This window comes from Anoplopoma fimbria, chromosome 8, assembly GCF_027596085.1.
Source record: "Anoplopoma fimbria isolate UVic2021 breed Golden Eagle Sablefish chromosome 8, Afim_UVic_2022, whole genome shotgun sequence".
Taxonomy (NCBI): Eukaryota; Metazoa; Chordata; class Actinopteri; order Perciformes; family Anoplopomatidae; genus Anoplopoma; species Anoplopoma fimbria.
In genome coordinates this window covers 13747479-13773300 of record NC_072456.1, presented here as the reverse complement: position 1 = coordinate 13773300, position 25822 = coordinate 13747479, and the positions used below count along the sequence as shown (strand labels likewise).

The following is a 25822-nucleotide window of genomic DNA, read 5'->3' as shown; positions in this document are numbered from 1 at the left end:
TATTAAAGACTGAGTTAAAAAACTTCAGAAGGAGTTTTTGAGTTGAAAAATAAACTTGCCTATTTACTTATTTTCATGTTTTAATCCTTATTCCTAATCCAAAACTCTGTAAAATGCCTAATCCAAGATAGTCCAGGGCTATATGTTAGCCATCTGCTGAATCTCATTCAACTTCATTTCACTGCTCAACGGCTTCAAAAGCATTTTGAGGCTTGCATGTGAGTGGTGGTTGTTCCAAGAACTAAACTAGTCTTCTGTGACCTCAAATCAAAGCATCGGATTGTTATGTATTTCAACTGAAATCACAGGATCAGTCAAATGCTGTTCCAAGGCATTTAATGCATGGGAATTTGGAATTAATTTGTGTGGTGATTTTATACCTCGTCAGTGGGGAGAGTTAAAGCCTACTCAAGAGCACAAATCTGACATTTTTCCCATGTAATCATTTCCTTCATGGGTGTCTTGAGGCTTCAGTGATGCTGTAGGCCCCACATCAGGGTATAAAAAAAGAGGGGAAGTCATTTCCGAGGCCACGGAGCAAACAGTGTTCAACTGGGCGTATTTCTTTGTATCCTGCGGTAACTTTCACTGAAAGTAGAGTAAAGAGCTAGAATGGAGTATCAACATGCTTCAGAGATGAATGGAGGAGATGAGAGGAACCTGAACATATGCAAACATACAGGCTTTTGCATAGAAAAGAAGGACTCCAAGGACGCTGCAGATGCAAAAAAGCTGTCTCACATAGAGAAGGCTTATACCACCGTACTGAGTGAGCTTGGAGAGGATGTCGACAGAGAGGGACTTCTACGTACACCACTACGGGCAGCCAAAGCCATGCAGTTCCTCACCAAAGGCTACAAAGAAACAACTCAGGGTGAGGATGGATTTCTTTGCTCTACTTGTTGAAAACAAAACTTTCAGTGGTGCTATCTTGATTCAAATCTCAATAGTTGAGCAAGTAAAGACATTCCATATTAGTTTTGAAGAGAATAATAAGGATATTTTGATAGGACTGGGGATGTCCTACATTTTTTTTCTTGTATAAATGCTAGGTTCTTACTAATAAATGAATTATCCACCACTTTTGAAGTCATCCTTTGCTCCTCTATGAATGAAAATATTTAATCCCCAGATGTCTTGAATGATGCAATCTTTGATGAAAACCACGAAGAGATAGTGATCGTCAAGGATATCGAGCTGTTCTCTCTCTGCGAACATCACCTGGTGCCCTTCTTTGGCAAGGTAACTATTCACTGTCCCCAATATCTGTGTGTGTGTGTGTGTGTGTGTGTGTGTGTGTGTGTGTGTGTGTGTATATGTGTATATATATATATATATGATATTTAATAAACATGTACAAGCTTGTTCTGAACTAATATGTATTATGGAGGGTACTTTAATATATATTGCATATCTTATGCATAATCATTACTTTGCTTAATTATTGCAGGCTCACATCGCATACCTCCCAAACAAGAAAGTGGTTGGCCTCAGTAAGCTTGCTAGGTAGGTGATTAAAACCCACCCACACACACACATACATACACACTCACACAAACACGCACACACAAAGGGACATACCAACATCTCTTACACTCTCCTTTTTTCCCAGAATTGTTGAGATCTACAGCAGGCGGCTTCAAGGTAAAAATGAACTGCCATAACACTGTTTACACATATCTTTCTATGAAATGTTTCTAATCTTTTTTTTGTGTGCGACATCTAATGTGTTACTTCCTCTACAGTTCAGGAACGTCTAACCAAACAGATTGCTTCAGCCATCTCTGAGGCGTTGGAGCCTGCCGGAGTAGCAGTGGTGATTGAGGCTGTGTGAGTGTTCAGCTTTTGTTTCATCCATATTAGATCATAATTAGATCTTAATCTCTTTTGGATGAACCAAAAAGTCTATTTTACTTTCTCATGGCTCTATTTATCCTGTTAACTGTCGCATACGAGTAGGGCTGTCACAATCATGAATTTTATTTGATGATTTATTGTCATTAAAATAAATGCAATTAATGATTAAACTGTGTGTTTGTGTTCGTTTTATGCCTCACAGCGGTGCTGATGTGTTTGGCTTTGCAACTAGAGCTAAACCCATCAAAAAAAGTGGTTCAAGACAGTTCATTTATGTAAAAAGAGGCTGGATTTTATTTTTAAAAAGTTAAATATGCAACAGGGAAACACAGTCTGTGTTAACTGTTCCTGCTTCAGCTTCCGGATCGTGGTCGAGAGGCACGGGGGTACTTTGTTTTTTCTCCAGGGTGGAAAATGATGCACACTTCACTATTAGACATTACGTTACTCTGACTGATATCCTTTGAGAGACTGGTGTTGACCCGCTTTGAAGGACATCACAGTACCCTTGCTAGACACTCCTTTTCCTACTTGGCAAACAGGTCAGTGAATGATGCAGTCAACATGGGACTGCACTACATCCTAGAACACCTCGACTCTGCAGGGACATACGCAAGGATCCTGTTTGTGGACTTGAGCTCAGCATTTAACACAATCAACCCAGACCTACTCTGCACCAAACTCACCCAGGTAACTGTCACAGCCTCCACGTGTCATAGGATCAAAAACTTCCTGACAGTCGAGAGGCAGCAGTTGAGGCTTGGAAAAATCCCATCTAGCATCTGGACCATTTGCAATGGCGCCACCCACTCCAGTGATGTGTGCTCTCCCCATTGCTCTTCTCCCTCTACACCAACAACTGCAGCTTAAGAAAAACACTTTGTCTGCTGTGGAAGCCTTTAAGTTCACCTCCAGAGTCAGGAAACCTCACTGCAGACCCTTCACACCCGGGACACAACCTGTTCCAACTTCTACCTTCTGGGAGGTTTTACAGAGAACTGTTCGCCCGAGCAACCAAACACAAGAACAGTTTCTTCCCACTCTGCTGAACACTTAACTTCAGTCATACACGGTCTAAAACTCTGTAACAACAAAATATCCACTGCTGCCTTTATAGAAACACATTTTACAGTTATTTGTAAAAATAAAGTACAAATCATGAACATATTGTACTTGTCACTGACAATATAAATCCTACTCACTATATACAGTATAGAGACATCTTTATGTACAGACTGTACATAATCATCCAGTCTATGTATAGCCATTCAGTATTTAATTATTTGCACTATAATTTTGTTTACAACTTCCAGAACACTTTACTAGTATGTAGATGTATTATTATTTTTTGGGGCATTTTATTTATATTTATATAACACTTATATTTACTCCTACTTTACTTTTGTGAACATAACAGTCCTGTCTATTCTTTACCTTTATCGGTCCTGCTTTGCTATCCTGTCCCTTCATGTTATATCTTTTTCTGTGTACATTCAAATTCAAAAGTACATTGTAAGAGAATCAAAAATGATGTTAAAATCACTTCTGAATCTTTATTGCTAATTTCGTCTTTGCTCAAATTTTCCAAGAGCTGTCTGGTATCAGTGCATCCACTGTCACTGTCTCTCTCTCTCTTACTCGACCACACACTCGCTATGCTTGCATTACGCACTGAGCTATTGCTTTAAAGATCCAAGCAACTCTTATAATATCATGTCTCCATCCAAATATCTTTATGTAACTTATATAATTAGAACAGCTATACATTAGTGACAACTCCAGCATGACTTTCCCCAGAGCTGTCAAACCCACTGCTGCACCTGTAGGGGAGACTCTTCACAATGAATAAAGATACACAGTAATGGCACCTCTCGCTTCGTAAGCAACAAATATGGACTCATATGATCTAAAACAGAAGAACCTTCCCAAAAGCAGTAAGATCAAGACAGCCAGGCTTTATTTCCCATGTTTGTTTTTTCATGACAATGGAACCTTGCACTTTATTTACCCAGAGGAAGAATATTCACCTAATTCACTTTCTATTTGTAACATTGCCGTTACATACCGTTCATAATGGGATATTCGCATTCCGCAATTGTTTGAGCCCCTTAAATCTATTTTCAATGATGCTAAGTGTGAAATTACTTAAATATCATCATTAGCGTCAAAGCAGCACGCGGGTTTTGGTTGCTTAATAATGGTGTGCACGACAGAAGCGCAACTTCCTAAGAAATCTTAGGTTAGAGTGTGAAAGCGGCAAGGCTGGCATTTTCCCGCGTTTTTTAACACAACATGTGATCAGCCCCTAATTGTGGAAGCCAAATATTATATAATCACGGTCAGGCAAAATGTAATGGCTTTCCAATGCTAAATAGCTAAATAGCTTCATGTTGATAAAAATCAACATGAAGCTATTCTTATTTGCTAATCCTTATTCTTTGTTTTTTTAAAGGACAATGTCTTTGTTATTTCAGATGGTATTTCATGCTCTTCATGCTGTCATGCAATGATAGCAGTGGTAGAAAAATCCTATGATCCAATGAACTGTACTGAGAACCCACTATAATCAATCACTAAATCTAAATAACCATAAGAAGAATCATGGAAAAATCATATAAAACACAATTCGGATCAAAACAGAGGCAACAACAACTAAAACCAAAACAGCCATTTAAAAAAAAATACACCAAAGGTAAAACAAGCCGGTTTTCGGAAGGATTAATCAGTTAACTTATTCTCTACTGTATTCAATCTGCACATTTATACAAGTGGTTTCTCATCCCTGCCTGACGTAAAGTACATTTATGCTGACAAAAAACAGTACAACTGGTACAATAAAATATTGGTACACACCATGGCTTCACATTAAGCAACTGAGACACTAGTATAATGTATTTACATGCTTGCTAAGAAGACCTCTTTACATCTAGTTATCATGCCATTACATTGTATTCCTTAGTCACCAACGTTTGGTGGTATTTACTCAACAGCTGTGTCTGACAAGCACTGCAGACAACCAAATTCATCTGTAAACGAAATCAGTAATTATGAGATTACCAGTGACAGAATCTGTTTTAAATGTAGAATTGAAGTATCATTTATTTACAAGTAAAACATGACTCAGGTTAGACATGTTATACTGCCATTACAAACTGAACTGGAAGACCTATCCATCCCCTGGATAGAGACGAGAGGATTTTTTCAGCTAATTAAAGTGGAGAATGAATTTCATTTCATTCTCTTCCTTCCTCTATATTTTTGCTGCAAATATTGTTTGTGAAGATTTAGCAATACTGACAGTATTCACATTAATAATATTAGCTTAATAATAACAGAGATGATAATGTATGACAGAATATAATTCATAAAATATATATTAAAAAAATGCAAGGTATAAGGTAAAAAAGCATACACCAGCAAACAAATTATAGGCAGCATCCTTTAAAAACAAATGTCTTTTATCTTTGCTCACCAGTAACAATTTGTTTAATTTTTAATGCAAGGACCTAATTCATTACAGCAGAACTTGTGAGTATGAGATCGCTATAAATAGAGAAAAAAATCATCTAAATAACAAGATATTTAGGGGATTTCTTCAATCTGTCCAGAGAACAAAAATACAGTGCAATCACAATATATATCGGTGTTTCATAAATATCAGCATATCAGCAATGTCACAGAAGATGAATCGGTTTTCTCCTGTCTGTTTATTCGTAACTGTTCTGACTGGGATACCGTGGAGGGAGTTGGGATGGTGGGGGTCTGTGTCTGCTGTTTTGTCTATGGTGCCGTAACATCTTTTTTAACCAGTTACTTCCACACCACTTCTTTCATTATGCTGATCTGTGAAGTGGAACGTAATGCTGGCTGAGTTGAGAGGTCAGGGGCTCCCGCTGCCTAGATACATACAGTCTAATATTAGAACGTTTCCTTGATTTGTTAGCAGCATCTCTGCTGACTCCTGAGCACATGGCAACAGGCCGGCCAATAGGATTTCAGGAGACCACTAAGCCTCTCGCTCTGTATAGCAACAGTGGCATCCTTCCCTTATTTATTTATTTATATAGGAGTTTTTTTTCCCACCGACTCATTTTCATGCTTCTGTCCCCCCACTGTGCTTCCACACTGTGCTCTCAAACTGTGAAAAAGAGTTACGGAGCGAAGAGCAGAGCTGCTTTTACCTTTGCCTTTTCCTTTACCTGCACAAGCTCTAAAACCTACTTCATTTTTATAGATTTTTTCAAATATTTGTATCGTTGTTTTTTATACGGCACCCCATAGATCAGTGGACTTTTTTTCTGTGCATTGCATGTAAAAGTAAAAACTAAGTGGGAAATGTCTTGGAAAAGGCTTGATTTTCTTGAAGACGTGAAGTGTATCGTTGACGAGGAGAGGAAATACCCGGAGGAATGGCATAGTGGGAAAATGTGGCACTCAGAGGGGATGGACAACTACCAAGTGGAGAGGATCTTTAAAAGATGGAGGACACAGGCAGAGAGGCAGTACGGGTTGGGAGGAGAGGGGGGGTAGAGGGACATTGGATGGCGTGAGGACCGAGGCCGGTGGTTGGTTTGATCTGAGCCACGTGTGCGTCCAGCTACGTCTCTTCGCCCCCTTCATGGATGTTGATGAAACGTTGGCTTCCCCCGCCGCCCGGTCCCTTCTGTCTTGGCCCAGGTAGGTGCGTACTGTCCCGTCCTGCTGAGTTTACTCATGATGATTCATTTTTTCAGGCTGTTCCGATTTTATCTACACCAGAAGTTGCCATTTTGAAAGTTCCGTGCATGTTCAGCCTTCGTATCTCTTCGTCATTCCAAGCTTATAGATATGGGACGACGGAAAGCTTGGAGGCGTTGGGGGAAATATGGCGGATATAAGCCGTCCCGTTTTCGTGATGCAACACTGATCGATAACGGAATACGACCGGAATATTTAACAAAAACACGTTCAGAAGACGGTCAATAGCTAAATAAATACGTTCTCTTTATTTTCTGATCGGGAATTGACGATTTTAATTGGCCGACGTTCGGAAAGTATGTGACAATTTCAAAAGAGCGTTGCTTTAAAATGCAACATACGTAAAGAGATTTTTAGGACTCCGACTTTACTTCTCACTATTGCTTTTCCTTATTTATCCACTAACCCAATAATAATGCATGAGCCTAGCAAACAACATTTACTTTTTTTGATTAGGTCATCATTAAAGCACATCCTAGTTTGGGACAGGATGATTTTTTCATTTACAAAAATAAATAGGAATCTTGATATTGATATCAAAAAAGGTCATCAATGAAATAACCAAGTACGATGGATGCACATGGAAAAAAAATTTTTAAGAAATTATTAAAACATTAGAAAATTGGCTTATGTGATAAAGATTACAGGACTTTGTTGAAATCAGATTTAGTATCTTGCATCATCTCAACAGGATCTGGACACAATGTCCCATGAACATCAAGCCACAAAGACTTCATGGCTGCGTACCATTGGAAGTATTTAGACGATGGCGACGCCATTTCCAACGCTTTGACTTTTGATCTGCATATTTCATCACTCAGTAAATTTAGATACTACCATATCCTTCTTTTGTAGAAACAGAACAAATTCTAAGTAATCTATCTAAACAGCACCAATACAAGTTAAGTGAATTTGAGTTGTCACATAATCTATATTTTTCAAGTTTTTTCGATACATCCGATACCAAAAATAGATGCTGAGAAGCATTAATTGAACAGATTTAGTAATTGAGAAAAGGTTTTAGTATGAGAAGTTAAATGAGGTAACTGAGTTTTTTTTCAATTGCAGTGTAGGTAAGTAACTTTAACCTCTTGTTTTTCTATTAAAACCACACCTACTGTGAGAAAATCAGATCAATCATTGTATAAAAATAATCTCATCTTTCATTCAGATTTATTTTGATGACAATTAAATTACAGTTATTTTACTCTTATAACGCAGATGATACCCCAATATCAAATCTCTTGTCACGTTGTAAAGGGTATAGGAGGATAATAATCTGCTGACTAATCCAAGACGCTTGGGAGAGGAAGAGGATTTTAGTCACAGTCTCCTTGAATTCTTTACTATGTAATGGATTTCATGATATAACACTGTACAGTCATTATATGGAAAAATTATTAATGCCGACTTCCAAAAAGCAAATCCCATGGCATCCCGAAAAGCAATTTCCTATACTCTCTTGTACATTTTCTGTAGCATATAATCTGCTTAAATATGTTTCCAGTTTACATTTATTGGCAGCATTTCCCACACAAGTCTGCCAGATGTGTTAATGGATATAAGTATATGCCAGTTTAAACGTCATAGAAAAATGTCTGTCTTTGATAGGTGTTTAAACCATCATTCTGCGGCTTCAATTTGTCAGACATCTATGGTGTTGAACGTTTCAATGCATTAACATGTCAGTAACAGAAATGATTGCGTTTATATAAATCTGTTTTGCTGGAAGCCCCGATAGGTACTTTGACTGATAATGCCAGCGGTTAAATTTAGAAATGTCTTGGCATGAACGCACTGGGTAGCAAGTCTGAAACATTAAGCTGTAACAAGTTAGGGTTTAACTGCCTACAATATCAAATAGGGGACAGATTTGTGATACAGTGCAGATTATTAAACCATTATTTGGCGAGATGTTTGCATGCAAAAAAGGCTTATTTTCCCAATTTGCAGTACTGATTCTCCCGCTTTATTTGTGCATTTTTTGTTTTAGGTTTTCTGAAATGAGATGATGCGTGAGTCCTTGAGAATTACAATCAGACAGTCGTGCTTCAGTCTGTTACTCTCCAGTGGGTTTACAGCTCAATAACTAGTGTCAAGGTGCCTATGAAGCAGGCAGTCAGCTGTTCAGTAACAAACTGTGGTTGTTCTGGGTAGCTACAAGATATGAATCCCTTTAAGAAAATGATTGTGAAGCAGAACAGAGAAAACTCCCACTGAGTACATTAAGGTCAAAAAACAATGAAGCAATGTCATCGCTCTGCTCTGTGATGAAGTTCAACCGGGGATCCAGGCTGAGAAACATGCTCTACCTCCACAACACAGGGCAGCCTTGAACTCTGCACCGTCACTCTCTATCCTCAGCCATGAGTGTAAGCTGATAGTATGTGAACAACAGCGCTGTGGCTCCCAACATCCTGCTGCTTCTCCAACTCAACAAAACCTAGCTGGAATATTCAGTCTGTGAAAATGGCAGAAGAGGGTTTCCAGCTCAGAGCGCTAAACTGTGCAGAGGACAATAAGCCTCAGCCAGCTGACTTCCCAACGTCATCACTAGCATCCCTCCATCTCAGGGACGAAGCTGTGGTCATCGACGAGAGCACCAACCATATGGGGGATGATCCCGAGCATCATTCTGTATTTTCTGTGATGTCATCACCGCTTAACCAATCTCAACAGCAGACAGACATATCCACGGCTACTAGGCCTGAGCCTTCACCAGCAGTTCAAGGTAAGATTTGGTGCTATACTAAGCATTTCAACACATCAATACTGATATAACTTTGATAATAGTAATTGTGATGCACATGAAGAATTATAGTAAATGGATGAGAAAATCATGCAGGCTTCGCTAAAATGTCTTCTCATCGTTTTTTGTGCAACAAAGCAGAACATATTCTATCCATTTAATGAGACATTAGAAACTCTTAAGACATTCCTGTCAGTAATGACTAAGTACATTTATTTGATGTCAGTTTGTGTCATCCGTGTTGATATGCACAACTGTTACTCCACTGGGTGACGGTACAATTTACAGTGATTATATTGCAACCTTATAAACTATGATAGATGGTATTCATACATTTACAACAGAGTAGAAAAGTGAAGTTATTTCAGTTATCAAGGGCTCAGGGAGCAAAAGCCACATTCACTTTTTTCTGTCTTTTTGAGTCATGCCAAGGCCTGGATAGGCATTAAACATTAAATGAGTGGGTATTAAAATGATATGGTTCTTTAATGCAATACAAACAAAGTGAAGGTGCAAAGCCTGTGGTACATATAAACTAAAGGAGAAAAGTCAACTACGACGCCGAAGAAGCTTTGCAGTAAGAAACATCAAATTGAAGCCTAATTAAAACTTAATAGAACTCAGTTAATACATTCAATAGTTAGAATCACTTTACTCTGTAATATTGGCTTAGTTTTGAATAAATTCGAGAAATAGCAGCTTCCTATTGACCTTTTTTAATGACCAACAGTCCCAAACCAAAGTATTTTCTCAAATTATTTTAACAATTAAATTAAAACATATTTGATATTTGATTAATGAATTATCAAAAATGTTGGCAATCGATTTTCTTACAATCTTTTAACAAATTTTAACAATTTGACAAAGCAATTTTAGCAGCTGGGATCACATAGTTTCAAAGGCTTAGTGAGTTGAATGATAGATTTATTATTTCTCAGGTTTCTACTGCAGGCAAGTTTTGACAGAGCTTCACTGTTTGTTGGCCCTGGGTTAATGAGTTTACGCCCTTTTCTAATTTTACTACAGTATGTGTGATTCCTCCAACATACAACTCTATTTGCAGCAGCAATTTAATGCATCTCCAGACATACCATCACAAGTGCTGAAGGGATGATTTACATCAACTGCTAACAGCACGCCCATCACATACTAGTAAACACAAACAATTCACACATAAATGAAATGCCTGACAGACAGATTCTCACCTTCCACTGCTCTCCTAATGCCACATTAACACACACACACACACACACACACACACACACACACACACACACACACACACACACACACACACACACACACACACACACACACACACACACACACACACACACACACACACACACACACACACACACACAGGGACAATTAACTCAATCAGACAAAGCAACACATCATCAGCTCCCGTCCTTCATGCCCATGGCATCTTGCTGCACACAGCTGTTGTTTGTTAGGCAAGGCGAGGCGAGGCAAAGCAAGGCGAGGCGAGGTCGAGCCCTGGCAGGGTCTGGCTGAGTGTTGAGGAGTGCCCTTTCTGGTATTTTAGGCAGTCAGACAGTGTCACCTGTCAGCAGGCTAGTCTGGACAAACTCTCCCACATGGTGCAAGACTAAGCAACACAGCGATATCTCCCTCTGGAGTCCTTGTCAGTGGGCCAGCAGTGTGTGCTGAGCCACCACAAAGTGCAGATAGCCAAATACAGATCAACCTCGTTTGACATCGGGAGTAACACTGGGTCGTTGTGTGGTTGATGCAGCAGAGTCCTGGGAGCCTGAGATGGGCCAAAACGACGGAGAGCCTCAGTCTTGCACCCAGACAGCATTCCTGCAGGACTTTTCCTCCCCTGTCGATCGTGAAGATGTGTTTGCTGCTCTAAGAGCCAACATTGTCAAGGAAGGAGGTAATCTCCAGCATCTCTTTGTTCTGCTTGTTAAAAGTATAACAGATCTTTTTTTGTTTATCTAATCCCCTTTACTCTACAATAAGCAAAAGGTACAACAGAGCACAAACGGCTCATTTTATGCCTCTCCTGTTTTGTAATTTAGTTATAATTAAAATCATGATGTAATGTATGACCTGCTGCTGATCAACAAGAGTAAAAAAGGATAGAAGGGTGGGGACTGATGAATAATCTTTTATAGAAGTACTTTTGTATACTTAGTCTTTGAAACAAAATGTAGGCCTGATGTCTCCCACAATCCAGACTTAATAATAATAATAATAATAATAATATGACCTTTCTTGTTTATTAAAGATTACTTGGTTAACTGCTTTTGATTTTATTTTTTATTAAACAATTTTTGTCTTTGCTATTCTGTGGTCAGAAATTCAACGCAAGAACAACATAACCAAAGCAATGGCAGCATGTGAGTCCAGCGCTGATGACAACCATCTGTCTGATGCCGAGTGGTACTGGGGAAATACCTCGAGGTATTGAATGTTTTCATACGGCATGTTGATGATTTGATGTACCACCTGCTAATATAATACTGAACAATAATTTGTTTTGTTTGCAATATCTAAATGTTGAATTTGCAAGTCAATTTCTTAAAACTCCTACATGAACAGTTTGAAACCTTAATGCCCTTCTGTGGTTGTCCAGAGAGGAAGTAAATGAGATGATGAGAAACACTCCTGATGGCACCTTCCTGGTCCGAGATGCTTCCAGTAAGGTTAAGGGGGAATACACTCTCACATTAAGGTAACTACTTTTAACTTCTTTGTTGTGAACACATGCAAAAATCACATTTCAACAACTGGTTAAGAGCTCTGCATGTGTAATAAAGTATTTGAGCTGCTAATAATATAATTATTAACTCTGTATCTTGTGGGAAGGCTATGTTGAAAACATGTAGTCAGAGGTCAGTTATTATTTCCTGGTTCCAAAGTCTAACTTGAGTTGTCTGGTTTCAAAGTCTAAATTTAGTTTTACCGGTTTTATACTGTAACTTTATACATTTCTGTTTCCGTTTAGTTGAATCACGACAGACTAGGTTTCAGTTATAAAGCTTTGTTGATCTGAGCGTGGCAACCACTCCAGTGGTCAGAAACATAACACCTTTTTACACGTGTTTTTCTAGTCATTCGTCTTACTTCTGTCTGACAGACCAGACACACTCCAAACAGTCTTTACATTTTTGAGAGAGGACACTTTGTTGGTTGGTTGTTGGAATTCAGGTAAAGGGTCTGTACAGTACAACCGTTTCAGTGCAACATCTGTGCTGAGCTTTGCAGGCCCCGGGAAATGTTTGAATCACACACGATAAAGCTATCAGGCATGTGAAATATATTGCTAAGCAAATATCAAATATTGATTTCTTATGGCTACCTCGCTTCACCATCAGTTTTTTTAATTTGACAGGGTGTGTTGTTGAATGGAGTTGAACAATTTGAAAACATAATACGAAAAAGTGTTACGAGATGTATACAATAAAACAGAAGTCTGAAAATTGACAAAATGGTCCTCTCAAAATAGAAAAAGACTATCACTGAAAATGAAGATTTTTCTTTGACTAGAATCGGCCTAAAAAAGGCACAGTTCTGTAATGGCGCTTTCATACCTAGGTCTGGTTAAAACAAATTATTTTGCCCACTAAGTACGGTTCATTTGGGCTGGCATGAAAGCTGTTCATTGACCAAACGGTGGAATTACAGTTTTCGGGTCCGTCATGTGATGCCATGGTGCCCAATAAACTTTTTCCCACAGACTTGCATTGGTAAAGAGACATATGTAACTCAGTGGATAATTCGTATTGAGATGAAACAACTTCCCAGTATGAACACAAACAGCCCCGTTTTAAATCATTGGGATCTAAAAGAGGTCAAATCAAATAATAACCAAATCCAGAGTTATCTTTCCTTCCTCTGTTCTATGTTGACCGCAAGAGATAAGAAAACAATAGTTTTACTCTAGACAACTTTCTCGTGATGATTTTCTGTGTGATCAGGGTCAGAACTGGGGTTGCGTGGCAGATTTGTGTAACAGTTATGGTTTAACTATTGTAGGAAAGATGGCACCAACAGACTGATAAAGATCTTCCATCTTGGGGGGAAGTACGGCTTTTCGGAGCCACTGGTCTTTACCTCTGTGGTGGACCTGATCAAGTATTACCAGAATAAGTCTCTGGCCCAGCACAACTCCAAACTGGACACACAGCTACTCTATCCCATAACCAGATACCAGCAGGTGGGTTTATGATGCCTTGAGTTCTCAATTTGTGCCTTCTTATAGTACAACTGTATAATTACTGAATATAAAAAGGAAAACCGTGTCAGTTTTTTTATTGTTGAGGTTTATTGTTATTGTTGGGATTTATTTGAAACTGTGTCGGCCTTTATGTGATTTTGGCAGCATCAGAGCCAGTATCAGAGATCATGAATAATGAGTTGATTTCAAGGATCCTTTTAATTGCCCCAAACCCTTTGTAATGTTCAGATCAGATGAATTGAATCATTGGAGCTTTAAAAATGAACCTGGTCCTTAATATCCTCTTGTATCTTTCTAAATATCTTAATCTATCTCAATATTCTCGTCTGTAGCAGCAGGTCGTGATTGACGTTGACATTGATGCAGTTGGAGAACAGCTGAGGATATTTCAGGATCAATACAAAGAGAAGAGCAAAGAGTATGATCGTCTGTTTGAGAAGTTTAACCAAACCTCTCAGGTACAACAGCATCCTAATCATTGAGACTTCATTTTACTAAATAAATCAGTTGTTTTATTGGTAAAAGCCAAATCTTTAAGTAAATATTTTACATCTAAATGCTTTACCTCAACTGAGCCTGACCGTAAGGCCTTGAATGGATAAGTAAAGATGTGCTGCTTTTCCTCATCAGGAGCTGCAGAGTAAGCGGACAGCCATAGAGGCTTTCAGTGAAATCATTAGGATCTTCGAGGAGGAGTGTGAAACACAAGAACGCTACAGCAAAGAATACATCGACATGTTCCTCACATTGGACAGCAGTACACAGTCAGACAAGTATGCTTTAAAACACATTTTTTCCAATTTTGTGTATTCAATTTGACTTGTTTTTCAGCATTTAACGGAAAAAAATGAAAGGCAATATCAAAATTTAAAAAAAAAAAGGTACTTGCTGCTGGCCATGCCCACAGCAAACCAGCAGACTCTGAATTGTTAACTGAAGTTGTTCCATCTTATCCTCCTCCTCCTCCTAGGATTCAAAACAATTCAGAAGAGCTGCAGTCGAGGGTGGAGGAGATCCACAACAGCAAAAAGAAGTTGGAGGAGGAGCTGAGGAGGAAGGCGTTGGCTCACATTGAGGTCGACAAGAAACTGGACAGCCTGAAGCCCGACCTAGTGCAGCTCAGGAAGATCAGAGACCAATACCTGCTGTAATTAAACCCTACGCACCTCATGCTCTAGATTTTTGTGTGCATCACTTGTAGCCATTTAGGACACAATGCCATGGACATAAAGCCCACAAATAGGTATTTGCATAGTTTGAACCTATGCATTTTTCAAGAAGAATATTAAAACGTCATTCTTCGCAACTGTTGACAGCCTAGTCTGTACAGATTATAGTCAGATTAATACAGATGTGATATCTTTAACCTTTTTTCATTTAAAAAAATATCAACTACATGAAAAGCACAAAAATGAGCAAAATAGGAGAAAGCGTGCAGATGTACTACAGAGCAAGAGGGGGGAAGCAACTGCAAGATGACTGTAATGTTGGTAAATTGAGTGTTTGTGATAGTGACCACACTCTTCATTTTACTGTACCAAGCAGGTATATCTCTTACTGTCTGCTAATCAGGTGACCCCACAGGGGGTCCAAAACCCCAGGGCATATCAGATGTGTCAACATGACTCTTAATTAGAGTCTAATAATTATCATGAGATAAAATCCATCTGATATACGATTGATTTTAGTTTAGTTCAAAACAGTCATACCAGTGACACAGCTGAGTTGTAAACATGGAAAAAACAATCAGCTATTCTGCATCATGTTGCCTCATCTGTGAATGTCCAGTATGCTCAGCACAATGCTGCCTGATGCCAAGACTATATAACTGTCTTTATAACTGACTCAGTCTTCAGTAGATTCAAATGAACAGATGTGTCGTGTTCAGGGTTTTTCCTTCAGAAATATCCCAGTGTGTTGTTGCAATGTATAATGGGACAGCTGCATATTCAAAAAATATTTTATTTGCTTTGTGCCTAGGTATTTTATCTTGTTTTTTATCTTACTGTGTTTCAGCTGGCTCACCCAGCAAGGCACTACACAGAGCCAGATAAATGATTGGCTGGGTATCAGGAATGAAGAAGAAGAGTGAGTATCCTAATTAAACTTTTTTAAAGTAAAACAGAGGAGTGAAGAATGTACAAGAATATATTTTACTATTTCTATTTTTTACGAGTTACTCCATATGCCACTCACAAAAATCTGAAACATGCTTTTATGTGTGCAGATCTCATGCAAACATCTGTGCCTGGTACAGATAGAATATGGCAGCGAGGGATGTATGCAGTATACCAACAGCCCTATATTCTATTACTTAAAATGTAATGGGCATAAATGCATTAAAACACAAGCTAAAGAAGCTTTTTTTCACTAGCTAACTTTAAAAACAGTGCCTCACTGTGCCAGTTGTATTACTATTTTTTATACTGGTACAATAAATTAGGGCAAAGTGTCCTTATGTTTGTACAAAGGTATCAGATGAGGACTTATTATTGTTTATATTTTTAGAGAACAGTATGCTTTTAAATACATACTTCCTGACTAATCGAACTTTTCCACCTCCCCATCGTCCTTTAGCCCGTACACTCTGGCAGATGATACCGACCAGGAGGAGAGGAGCTGGTACGTTGGTGGTATGAGACGAAAGGAGGCAGAAGAGCTGCTGAGAGGGAAAAGGGACGGGACCTTCCTAATCAGAGACAGTCAGACTCAGAGAGGCTCCTTTGCCTGCTCTGTTGTGTGAGTACCATCAAATTTGCATATTTTGTGTAAAAATCACATTGATGGATTGTACATTTTAACAAAAGTGGGTGCAGTGAGAGTTAAACTAGTAACCTATCCTGTGTTGGATTTGAGCTCCAAACTACCATAGAGCATTCATATCATTATTATTATTATGTTTTGTCTCCTGCAGTGTGGACGGGGATGTGAAGCATTGTGTGATCTACAGAACATCCACAGGGTTCGGCTTTGCTGAGCCCTTCAACCAGTACCCATCGCTAAGAGAGCTGGTCCTCCACTATCGACACACATCCCTGATCCAACACAACCAGCAGCTGAATGTAACCCTGGCCTGGCCCGCTCTCAGCCAGCAGCCCAGCTGAGACACACCAGCATGCAACCCTGATGGCACTTTCCCAAAGCTTCACTATTTCCACCATGGATGCACCAACATGGACACTGGCTCTCACAAAGTACCGGTCCGTGTTGTCACCATACGTCACCGGAAACGGTTTCAGTGCTCAAATCTAAAAATCCCACAGTGGTAAGATGTCACAGCAAACAAAAAACAAAACTGTCACTCAAATGATTTGCTAAGTCACGTGAAACTGATTTTGAACACCTTTTCTCCAGTAGTTTTGAGGTTGATTAGTTGATGTCAGCTTTGTTAGTTAAATACGACGGTTGCATATTGACTGCAGCTCTGTGCTAAGCTAGCCAATTTCTTTTGTAAAGCTATTATTCCTAATACTGGAAATCCCATTTGCTCGCCATCTGCACATACAGCTCGCAAAAAAATGACAATTGGGATTAAGTACTTAGCTGAATTCAACATTAAACTAAATCTTTTTGGCAGTACTGAAGTAGCACTGAAATACTGCTATTAAAGTTAAAAACTCTTAACAGTGCAGTGGTTTATAATGACAATATGAGGGTTACACAGGATACTACTCTACTATAGAACACTGATACTAAACTGCTTTCTATAAGTAGAACAATCAAAGCAATTGTTAAAATTTGGCTTGCTATTTTCAAGTATAAAAGGGGTGGTATGTTTCCCTAGTGGAGAGAAATTGATTGAAGCTATCCAATAATCCAGACACCACATCTTTTATGAAAGTAAAGCACAAGAATCATGAATCCATAAATTAAACATTACGTTTCATATATAATTGAAGTCATGGTGTGCATCAGCCATCATCCCTCCTCAGTACATATCTTAAATCCTTAGAATCAGTGATGTTGCAGTGTTTAAGGTGCTTCTTGGAAACTGAGCTCAGGATGGAACTCTGAATTACCATGCACATGTGCATTATGGGTAGTGTCATATAGAAACTGAGGAGACACACAAGCACTTTATCCAAACGAGACAACCAGAACACAGTTAAGCACAGAAATGAGAGTTGAAGATTTGTGAGACGCTCATTTCACATATTGATGTTGCTGGTTAAAAAAAAAAAAAAAAAAAAAGGTTTTATTTTAGTGGAATATAAAAGTTATTTTCTTATTGTCATCTTCATTCTGCACTTTGACAGTATCTTCGTTACATTAAAAATAATAGGAAAAAATAGCTGTGCATGGGGGACCTCTGTGGAGTATTTATACTATATATCCCCTATGTGTACAATGTGTTTTGTCATTATAGCGATTCAGTTATTGGTAGATGAAGATTTGTGTTCATAGAAAAATGAGACAATCAAGCTTAAGTTCTTGTGATCTATGTAAATGTGTCTGTTTAACACTTTAACGTGTTAGTTATAATATATGAGCGGGTATTAACTGTGAAGCAGCAGACACGAGGCACAAGCAAATAATGAAAGCATTTCTGTGGGTGGTGTACATGCCTATTTTTGAATACCAAGCCAATAAGCACAGTTACTTAGGCCTATGGGAGACCAGTCTGCTTTAGAGGAACCTTCGATTAATCAGACAGATGTATTTACATTTTTTTTTTTTTGAGGATTTAGCTGGATTGGTGATCCAAAAGCTTTGATAAGTCTCTGGATGTGGCTAGTGTTGATAATACACGTTTAGATTTTGGGTTGAAAAGTGCCCTTAAGTGCTCCTGTTCGGCCATCATAATTTCCTTTGTGTTACTCTCAGATGTCGTCTTGTCCCCTTTATGAGTATGATGGTGGTTAACAGCAATGTTCTGATGAAACAAACACTGAGGTTGTGTCTCGCTGGATACAAGGCTACAATAGCACAAATACCTTAAAGCACATTCAAGGAGAGTATTATTATCAAAGGTAATTATTATCCCTATAATAGTATCATATTAAAATCTTTATATTTAATAGGGCTGGGTATACTTAATACCTTTAAAAGGTATCAACTGAGTAGTATCTAAACTTCTCCAGTCAAATGACACCTGCTATCGATCCTTTTTGTGCCCAGATCTAGAAAAAGTGATCATTGGTTTTGCTCGCAGCCAATCACAACAAGCGTTCTTCTATTCAATGCGACGTGTGATTGGACGGTTACTGCAGCAGCTACAATCTATACTGCCTAACAGTTTTTCCCTGGGGAAGAACTGAAACCCTCTAGGGCGTTACACTTCCCAACGACGTTGGTCTTGCCACTGTGGGTCAGGGGACGGCATGATCAGCGGTTGACACTGTATGAGTGCTGTTCACTGCTCCATCTGTTAGCTACCAGTGGGACATACGCACTGTTCCAATGCACATTATGGGTATCAAATTAAGTACTCTGTTGGTATCGGTATCACTTTAAGAGTACTGGTATTGGTACAGGCATAGTGATTTTTAAACAATACCACGCACTAATATTTAACTATTTTGTAAACGTGATTGTCAAATAGACCTCATTTCCCCAGGCGTTGCCACTAGTGACTAGCTAAAAAGATAGGATTCAGGCTGTGGATCAAATAGTCTATTCTTTGATAAAAATGGGACAAATTATATTGTAATTAACTGGGTTTGATAAATGTTGGAAGACATCAGCAGAACATACCTGAATACCTACTGAAAGTTGTTAACGTTTCAGGCCCATCCTGGTCGCTGTGGCCCTTTAGGGTTAGGTAACAGGGACTCCTTTGATAGTGCACTGTGTGTTACATTGAGTTACAGTGAATCATTTGAACTATTTTTATAAGCGAAAAAACATTAGTCATTAACAATGGCATTGTTAGTTTGGGGTGCCCGTTAATGTATTTTTTTCCTGTTTGATGAGTTACTTTGAATGCAGTTCTCTCTGAGTGGTCATATGTCAAATGCTTGTTGATCGTTGCACACTAGGAAGTTCTCAGTTCTGTGAGAGTGTTAGAGAAAAAAAAATGGTGTCCAATTCATACTTTGTGGCACTGAAAAGGTGTAAATGTTTGATTTTGCATGTCATTGTTGTGTAACAGATTACCTTGGAATTATATACACTTACAATTTATAATATAATATAGACATGATGGCTGGGTACTGTTTTGATACCAATTCTGGTACTATAAATTCACCACCAGCTATAAAAGAAATGTTGTTCGCTTCTTTGATGGGTTAGCCGTATTCAGTTTTTTTTGTGGCTTTGTCTCCATCATTGGTGCTAAGCAGCCATTGCTGTAGTTTTCCTTAAATGCACCTCTCTGAGATCACCTGTCAGTCATACAGGATGAGAATCATCAACGTCAATGGAAAAGCTTTCATGTTGGGTGTGGTCTGTTGTTCTTGTGACCACATGAATCTGCGATATAGTGTTACACAGCAGTAAAATGCAATGTGCTACATTGCACAGGTTGTGGACAGAACCACTAGATGGCAGTGCAAGTAGGACTTGTACCCTGTGTAGTTACTCTGTAGAGCAAAGAAGCTAATTTTGAAATGTTGCTCAGCTATTTATGCTGTTTTGTGATACTCAGGTCTTATGGGCAAGCAGTAGCATACTCCTGTGTAGAAATAAAGAGAGAGAGAGAGAGAGAGAGAGAGAGAGAGAGAGAGAGAGATAATTCACTTTACAGTTGTAAACTGTGTGTGTGTGTGTGTGTGTGTGTGTGTGTGTGTGTGTGTGTGTGTGTGTGTGTGTGTGTGTGTGTGTGTGTGTGTGTGTGTGTGTGTGTAGCATCAACTTCGGCCGGGTTCACTTAAGGTGGACTGATCTTTAAGGGTGACCAGCTTTTCTCTGCTCCTTGACAACCAGGTGAAAAATATCACTTCATTACCAAATTGAAGTTGAAATATAATAAAGGAATATAGTAACAAGTCACAAAAGTGAAATAAAAACGGTCGGGACATTGAGAATGGTGTCTCACCCTCCTGTCCACTCATATTTATCAACATTAATCCCAATTAGTATGATTGTATGAACAAACATGATGATCTGCGTCCCTTGTCGGTCATGTTGATCGTTTGTATTCGCCAACGGCCAAATAGTGCTTCACTTCAAATATTTCTGCTGCATGGAATTGTGGGACAACATTACCTCCTTTCCCTTTGTGTATCCTTTGCTAAAGGAGATAAGACTGAAAGCATTGAAGCACATTTCATTAACATTTAGAGGATTCAACCAGCTCTTATCACGTCTACAATTTAGATACTTCCGGGTCATTTTACTCAAATTAAGAACCTTCCAAACAATAAAGACTATTGGACCACAGCCTAAGACTATGTTACAGTATTGTAGTCTTAAAGTTAAGGGACATATGGCTCACACCTGCAATCATCAGATGGTTGAGCATTGATCTTTATTATCCTAAATTCCCTGCCTTACAGAATCATTCAAATTCAATTTTTTTTTCATCTTATAGTGACTTAGTAAACATGGATGAATGCACCTAAATTACTGTTTTTACGTAAGGCATGTTGGGTGCACATCTGGCATGTATAAATCAGTTGCTTGTTATATAGGATATGTCCTTTTTTTTGCACACTCAATAGATTGATCAAGTGTTGAATTTAAGTCCATAACTTGCATCATAAATGTATTTAATAGTGTGAATTATAAGAAAAGAAACTTAAACCAATCATGGGGTTTAGATTTAAAGCATAGTGTTTGCACAAGTATCCCATGCGAGGTGGAGATACAATGACGGCCTAGATGTACAATTCCCCCCTGATGCTGAAGCAGGTGGTGGTGCTAAATATGGACAAGTTGCCTGTGAGATTGATATGTTGTAGCAATGATGAAGCACTGATACGAGTTTACAAAAAAATAAAAAAATCTCTGTCTCTTTAATGAGCTGACCACTTAGTAGTATTTAGTTAAGTCAGACATCTTTCTTGTAGGCTAATTGTATATGCAAAAGTTGGTCTTTTTCTCTTGTCACTGTCTCACTTTGTAACTTAACTGTTTCGTCATTGCGGGGGAAAAAAAGAAATAGAGAGATAATGAAAACACATTTCAAAAAGATCAATGCTTTGTAGGAGAATAATTGGTGTCTCATATCATAAAATGATGTGCTTTCAGCTGCAATCATAGTAGTGAAGTTTTTTTTTTACCAATAATGATTCATAACATAACATAAAATTCAAGATTTCTTCTTCCTGAGCACCTCGTGAAAGTTTACTGAAATTTAGCCGTGGATACGATGGATTTTTGAAATGTAATATTAAATGAGGCCGACTTGTGTATGGTTAAAAAAAAAAAAAGATCCAATTGTTTGTCAAGTTCTGTGGAGTAATGAAATGGAGATGGTTTTAGTGGTGATAATGCTCGCTTTAATTCTTTGAAGGGGAATGTATTTTTTAACACAGTTCCTCCTTCAAATGAATGAAGTTCATATTGGAGGTGATTTACATCAATGCAAATGTTCAGCAACAAGGCAGGAAGTAGAGAAGCTGATGGTATTGTGTGAAAGCTGAGATAGTGGATTGGCATGTAAGATGTTTGATTTTTGATACTGGAGAATAGTGTTTGCTACTTGTCTAAGACCAAAAACTAAAATTTGCTTTTTTTGTACATTTAACCATGACGACAGTCTTTCCCTCGACCTTAATGAAGTAGTTTAACTGGCCTCAGTTTAAGCATACTATTTCTTTTGGCACAGATACTGTAGGAAAAATTAATCAAAACTGTCTGCGCTAAATGTTCAAAAATGTTTGCAGTGAATGCAAGTTTGAGTCTTTTACAAAATTTGCCAAGATCAATGTTCTGTGTGATGAATCGCTTGCGTTACAGAAATGTCTGTGTTTAGGGTTATTGAGTGGAGTAAAGGAACTGGAAATTTACTGAAAGTACAGTATAAGAGGTACAGGTGGGTTTGGTACGTGTCTAGTCAATGCGTTGGAATCGGATAAGGTTTAATAAGTGAAGGAATGGTAATGTTGATTAAGGGTTTGGTGTGGTTTTGGGTAGGGTTGAGAGGAATGAGGTTGTCTAGTAACTGATATTTTCATTCACACAGTGCTCTGCTCCATCAACTTTCTCCCATGTCATAAACATGATTTAATATATAACATTTGTTCCACAAACTACGACATTTTAGGAGCTAGGACGGTTTTTCATCTCAGCCTGCGTTAGATGCAGGATCATTCTTTATCAGCTTTTTAAATGTTTAAAATCTAGTCATTTGATATGCATAGACATGTTTTCTTCGGCTGTGCATATGATCAAATACCTCTACGCTGCATCACATTCAACATAGTACTTGATGTTTCTGTAACTCTGACTTATTTTTATTTTTTTCCCCATTGTGGCTGTATGGACTCGTCTTTCTGCTTTTATTTAAAATATTTAGCTGCCCTTTGTTAATATTGCTGTGAGAAAATACTGTGAGTGTAACTGCTTATTTAATATATTGATTATTAAATTACATTCAGATTTTTTGAAATAGCTTGTGTTTCATTCAGGAGTCATATCTAAAAAAAAATGTTGGTTTCAAATTTTTTTGTTGGTGCAAAACCTGACTTTACCCACTTCAGAACATCATTGTTCATGTATGCACTTTCAGATCCCCAAATAAATTTGAGATGATGGTTCAATGAATTGTTGCGAGTATTATTTGATAACCTGAGGATTTTAAGACTTACAATGTTAGAGGTGGTATTGGATCAAAACTACAAGCCAAGATGAACAAAATATAAAATATACATGACAAATACCATTTACTAGATTTAGAGCAAAACACACAATTAATACATCATGTGCTGTACCACATACTGTGGATTTACAAGCATCTAGCGGATTTACTGCACATTGATTTACTGCACATTGATTTACTGTACTATGTAGAAATAATACTCCAGGTCTCCGTTGCAAAACAGATTTCAAAATCAGTGGGACTTAAATATGGTTAAATGGAATATTCCAAAACACAACATGCCTTCCGCCATTGATTTACTGTGTAAACAATTTTAATGTTTAAACAACAACCTACAACCTAGATTTTAACATGTACTGTGCATAGGCCAAATAATTAAATATCTACCTAAGCAACTTGAAAAGCTGCAACTAGACTCACAGCATCGTAAAAACATTTACCACTTCCAAAGAGCAACATGGGCTACCATATGTAAACTGCAGTGTATCTATATGTTCTAGTGCAGTGGTTCTCAAATGGGGGTACGTGTACCCCTAGGGGTACATGAAGGCACTCCAGGGGGTACGTGAGATTTAAAAAATATATATTTAAAATTAGCATCCATTCAAAAATCCTTTAAAAATAGTTATTTAATAAATATTTAATAAAATATAAGTGTAAGTTCATAAACTGAATTCAATGCAACAATGCAATCTTCAGTGTTGACAGTTTAATAAATCAGACACTGATGGCAGAGCGCTGTGTATTACATCTCTTTTTCAACCAAAAATGCTTTGCGCTGGTTAGGGGGTACTTGGCTGAAAAAGTATTTCACAGGGGGTACATCACTGAAAAAAGGTTGAGAACCACTGTTCTAGTGCATTTATGTGCCAGCCCCACTTTTATGTTGCAGCAGGTTGTAATGAGTTCATATTCACTGGTGGGTGGCTTGTGAATTTACCTCCGAGGATGGATAAAGTGTAATATCATTTTTTATATAACACTTAATGTAGCGGAGTCACATTTTTAAATTTTTACTTCTGAAATGTAGTGGATTTGAAGAATAAAAAGTAGCAGAAAATGTGAATACTAAAGTCAAGTACGAGTAACCTTACCTCAAAAATGTACTTAAGTAGTTCGACGCTGACACACCTGTTGGTCAACAGTTCATTAGTCAGTCAGTCAGACAGTCAGTCAGTCAGGTCGTGATGTCCCGCTGTCACAGGCTACAGTTAGACTCTGTTGGTGAGAAACCATTAGCTTTCAGCTCACTAGGTACAGCACCATTTTGGTGATTAATTGTGTTTAAAACCCAAAACTGATGCGTTGTCAATCACCATTTTCTTAGTAGCTTCCCTAACGCCATTTTTGTCTGACTTGGGCTGAGCCGCTGGCCGCATGTTCCTGCTCCGGTCCGCAGCGGTTTGCTCTCGTTTAACGTCGGCACCGTTGACGTTGTAGGTGAAGCGTTCACACGTCATGGTGGCTTTTTGAGCAGCCAGACTTAAATTAAAAGAATACGAGTTACTTATTCGGTTAATAATAAAAACGCAAACAGGCGATAGGGCTAGTAAATGTTTCTGAAACACTTGTGAAGTAACATAAACGACCCGCAGAACCGGGGTGTAGGTAAATGGACCGCTTCGCGAATTCCAAAATCCAAGATGGCGTACACATCGTTCCGCACCTCTTAACGGCTTTCTCATGGTCCGCTAATCGATTTCTCCTCTAAGCTGAAACACGTCCCGAGGATTTTGTACCCTCATTGTGACCTTAATGTATCTGCAATTGTAACTTGTAAAAATGTAAGCACATCATCAATTCATCAATTCAACAAATACATTTTTTGGGGATTAACAGTGAATAACTACAGTTCCCAGCAGGCCCTGCTTTTCAAACTCTACTTCAGTTAAAGTCAATATACAACCTGTTGGTTTACATATTAATATAAAAATAAAGGTGAAGTTGATAACATGCCCGATGGCTCTGTACCATTAGGTCTCTCAGTGAGCCAGCATGCACAGTACCAAGGCCTCTCCTATTAATACTCAATGTTATTGAATACACCTTTGCTGTTCCTACTATGGCATGTCAAACGATCTGATGTTGAAACAGTCTAGCAGTAAAATATAGACATCAGACGCTTTTCTGCTTTTTCCTGACAAGGGCCCTATCCCAATCTCCACACTCTCGGACTCAGAGGAGCGTTCCCGCAATGTCTGTGAGGGTTTAGGCCTGTCCCACTGTCAAATCGTGGAGTGTGTGAGGGCTCTCCCAGACATTTTGAGCCCTTTATAAACACTTATTGTAAATCTTCATTCCTGCTGACTTTGTCCAAGGGATTAACCCATAATTCATATCAATGTGATGTTGCACATGGGGTTACCAGTGGAAGGGTCCAAGCCGGGGACTTAAAAAAAAAAAAAAAAAAGGTAAACAAAGAGTACGGCAGATGTTCAGCCTGACGTATTCAATTTACACAGAAACATGACTGATTAAAGATGGTACAGAAAAACACATGAAAGCAGAGGAATGCAAACATACTCTATTACACAGCTTTATTCATCAAACATTTATCTTTGTTATT

General features: G+C 38.4%; 2 protein-coding genes across 2 annotated transcripts; both read left to right on the top strand.

Moving 5' to 3' along the window:
• The first annotated feature begins 612 nt into the window (after nucleotides 1-612).
• On the top strand, nucleotides 613-2906 carry LOC129094706 (GTP cyclohydrolase 1-like). The gene is made up of 7 exons (XM_054602967.1): nucleotides 613-874; nucleotides 1133-1242; nucleotides 1451-1506; nucleotides 1613-1644; nucleotides 1746-1830; nucleotides 2400-2547; nucleotides 2754-2906. The coding sequence occupies exons 1-7, from the start codon at nucleotides 613-615 to the stop codon at nucleotides 2904-2906; spliced, it is 846 nt and encodes a 281-aa protein (XP_054458942.1).
• A 6157-nt stretch (nucleotides 2907-9063) lies between these two features.
• On the top strand, nucleotides 9064-16657 carry LOC129094609 (phosphatidylinositol 3-kinase regulatory subunit gamma-like). The gene is made up of 11 exons (XM_054602852.1): nucleotides 9064-9325; nucleotides 11073-11246; nucleotides 11671-11776; nucleotides 11949-12047; nucleotides 13352-13532; nucleotides 13886-14011; nucleotides 14184-14326; nucleotides 14524-14700; nucleotides 15570-15641; nucleotides 16131-16292; nucleotides 16468-16657. Exons 1-11 carry the CDS (start codon nucleotides 9064-9066, stop codon nucleotides 16655-16657), a joined length of 1692 nt encoding a protein of 563 aa, XP_054458827.1.
• The last annotated feature ends 9165 nt before the right edge of the window (nucleotides 16658-25822 follow it).

Bases quoted from the DNA above. Each gene is read 5' to 3' on its own strand.
- LOC129094706 (XM_054602967.1), top strand. From the start codon at position 613: ATGGAGTATCAACATGCTTCAGAGATGAATGGAGGAGATGAGAGGAAC. The intron at 1,243-1,450 runs GTAACTATTCAC...TAATTATTGCAG, and splicing joins TGGTGCCCTTCTTTGGCAAG to GCTCACATCGCATACCTCCC. The intron at 1,645-1,745 runs GTAAAAATGAAC...CTTCCTCTACAG, and splicing joins CTACAGCAGGCGGCTTCAAG to TTCAGGAACGTCTAACCAAA.
- LOC129094609 (XM_054602852.1), top strand. From the start codon at position 9,064: ATGGCAGAAGAGGGTTTCCAGCTCAGAGCGCTAAACTGTGCAGAGGAC. The intron at 14,012-14,183 runs GTACAACAGCAT...TTTCCTCATCAG, and splicing joins AGTTTAACCAAACCTCTCAG to GAGCTGCAGAGTAAGCGGAC. The intron at 14,327-14,523 runs GTATGCTTTAAA...TCCTCCTCCTAG, and splicing joins AGCAGTACACAGTCAGACAA to GATTCAAAACAATTCAGAAG.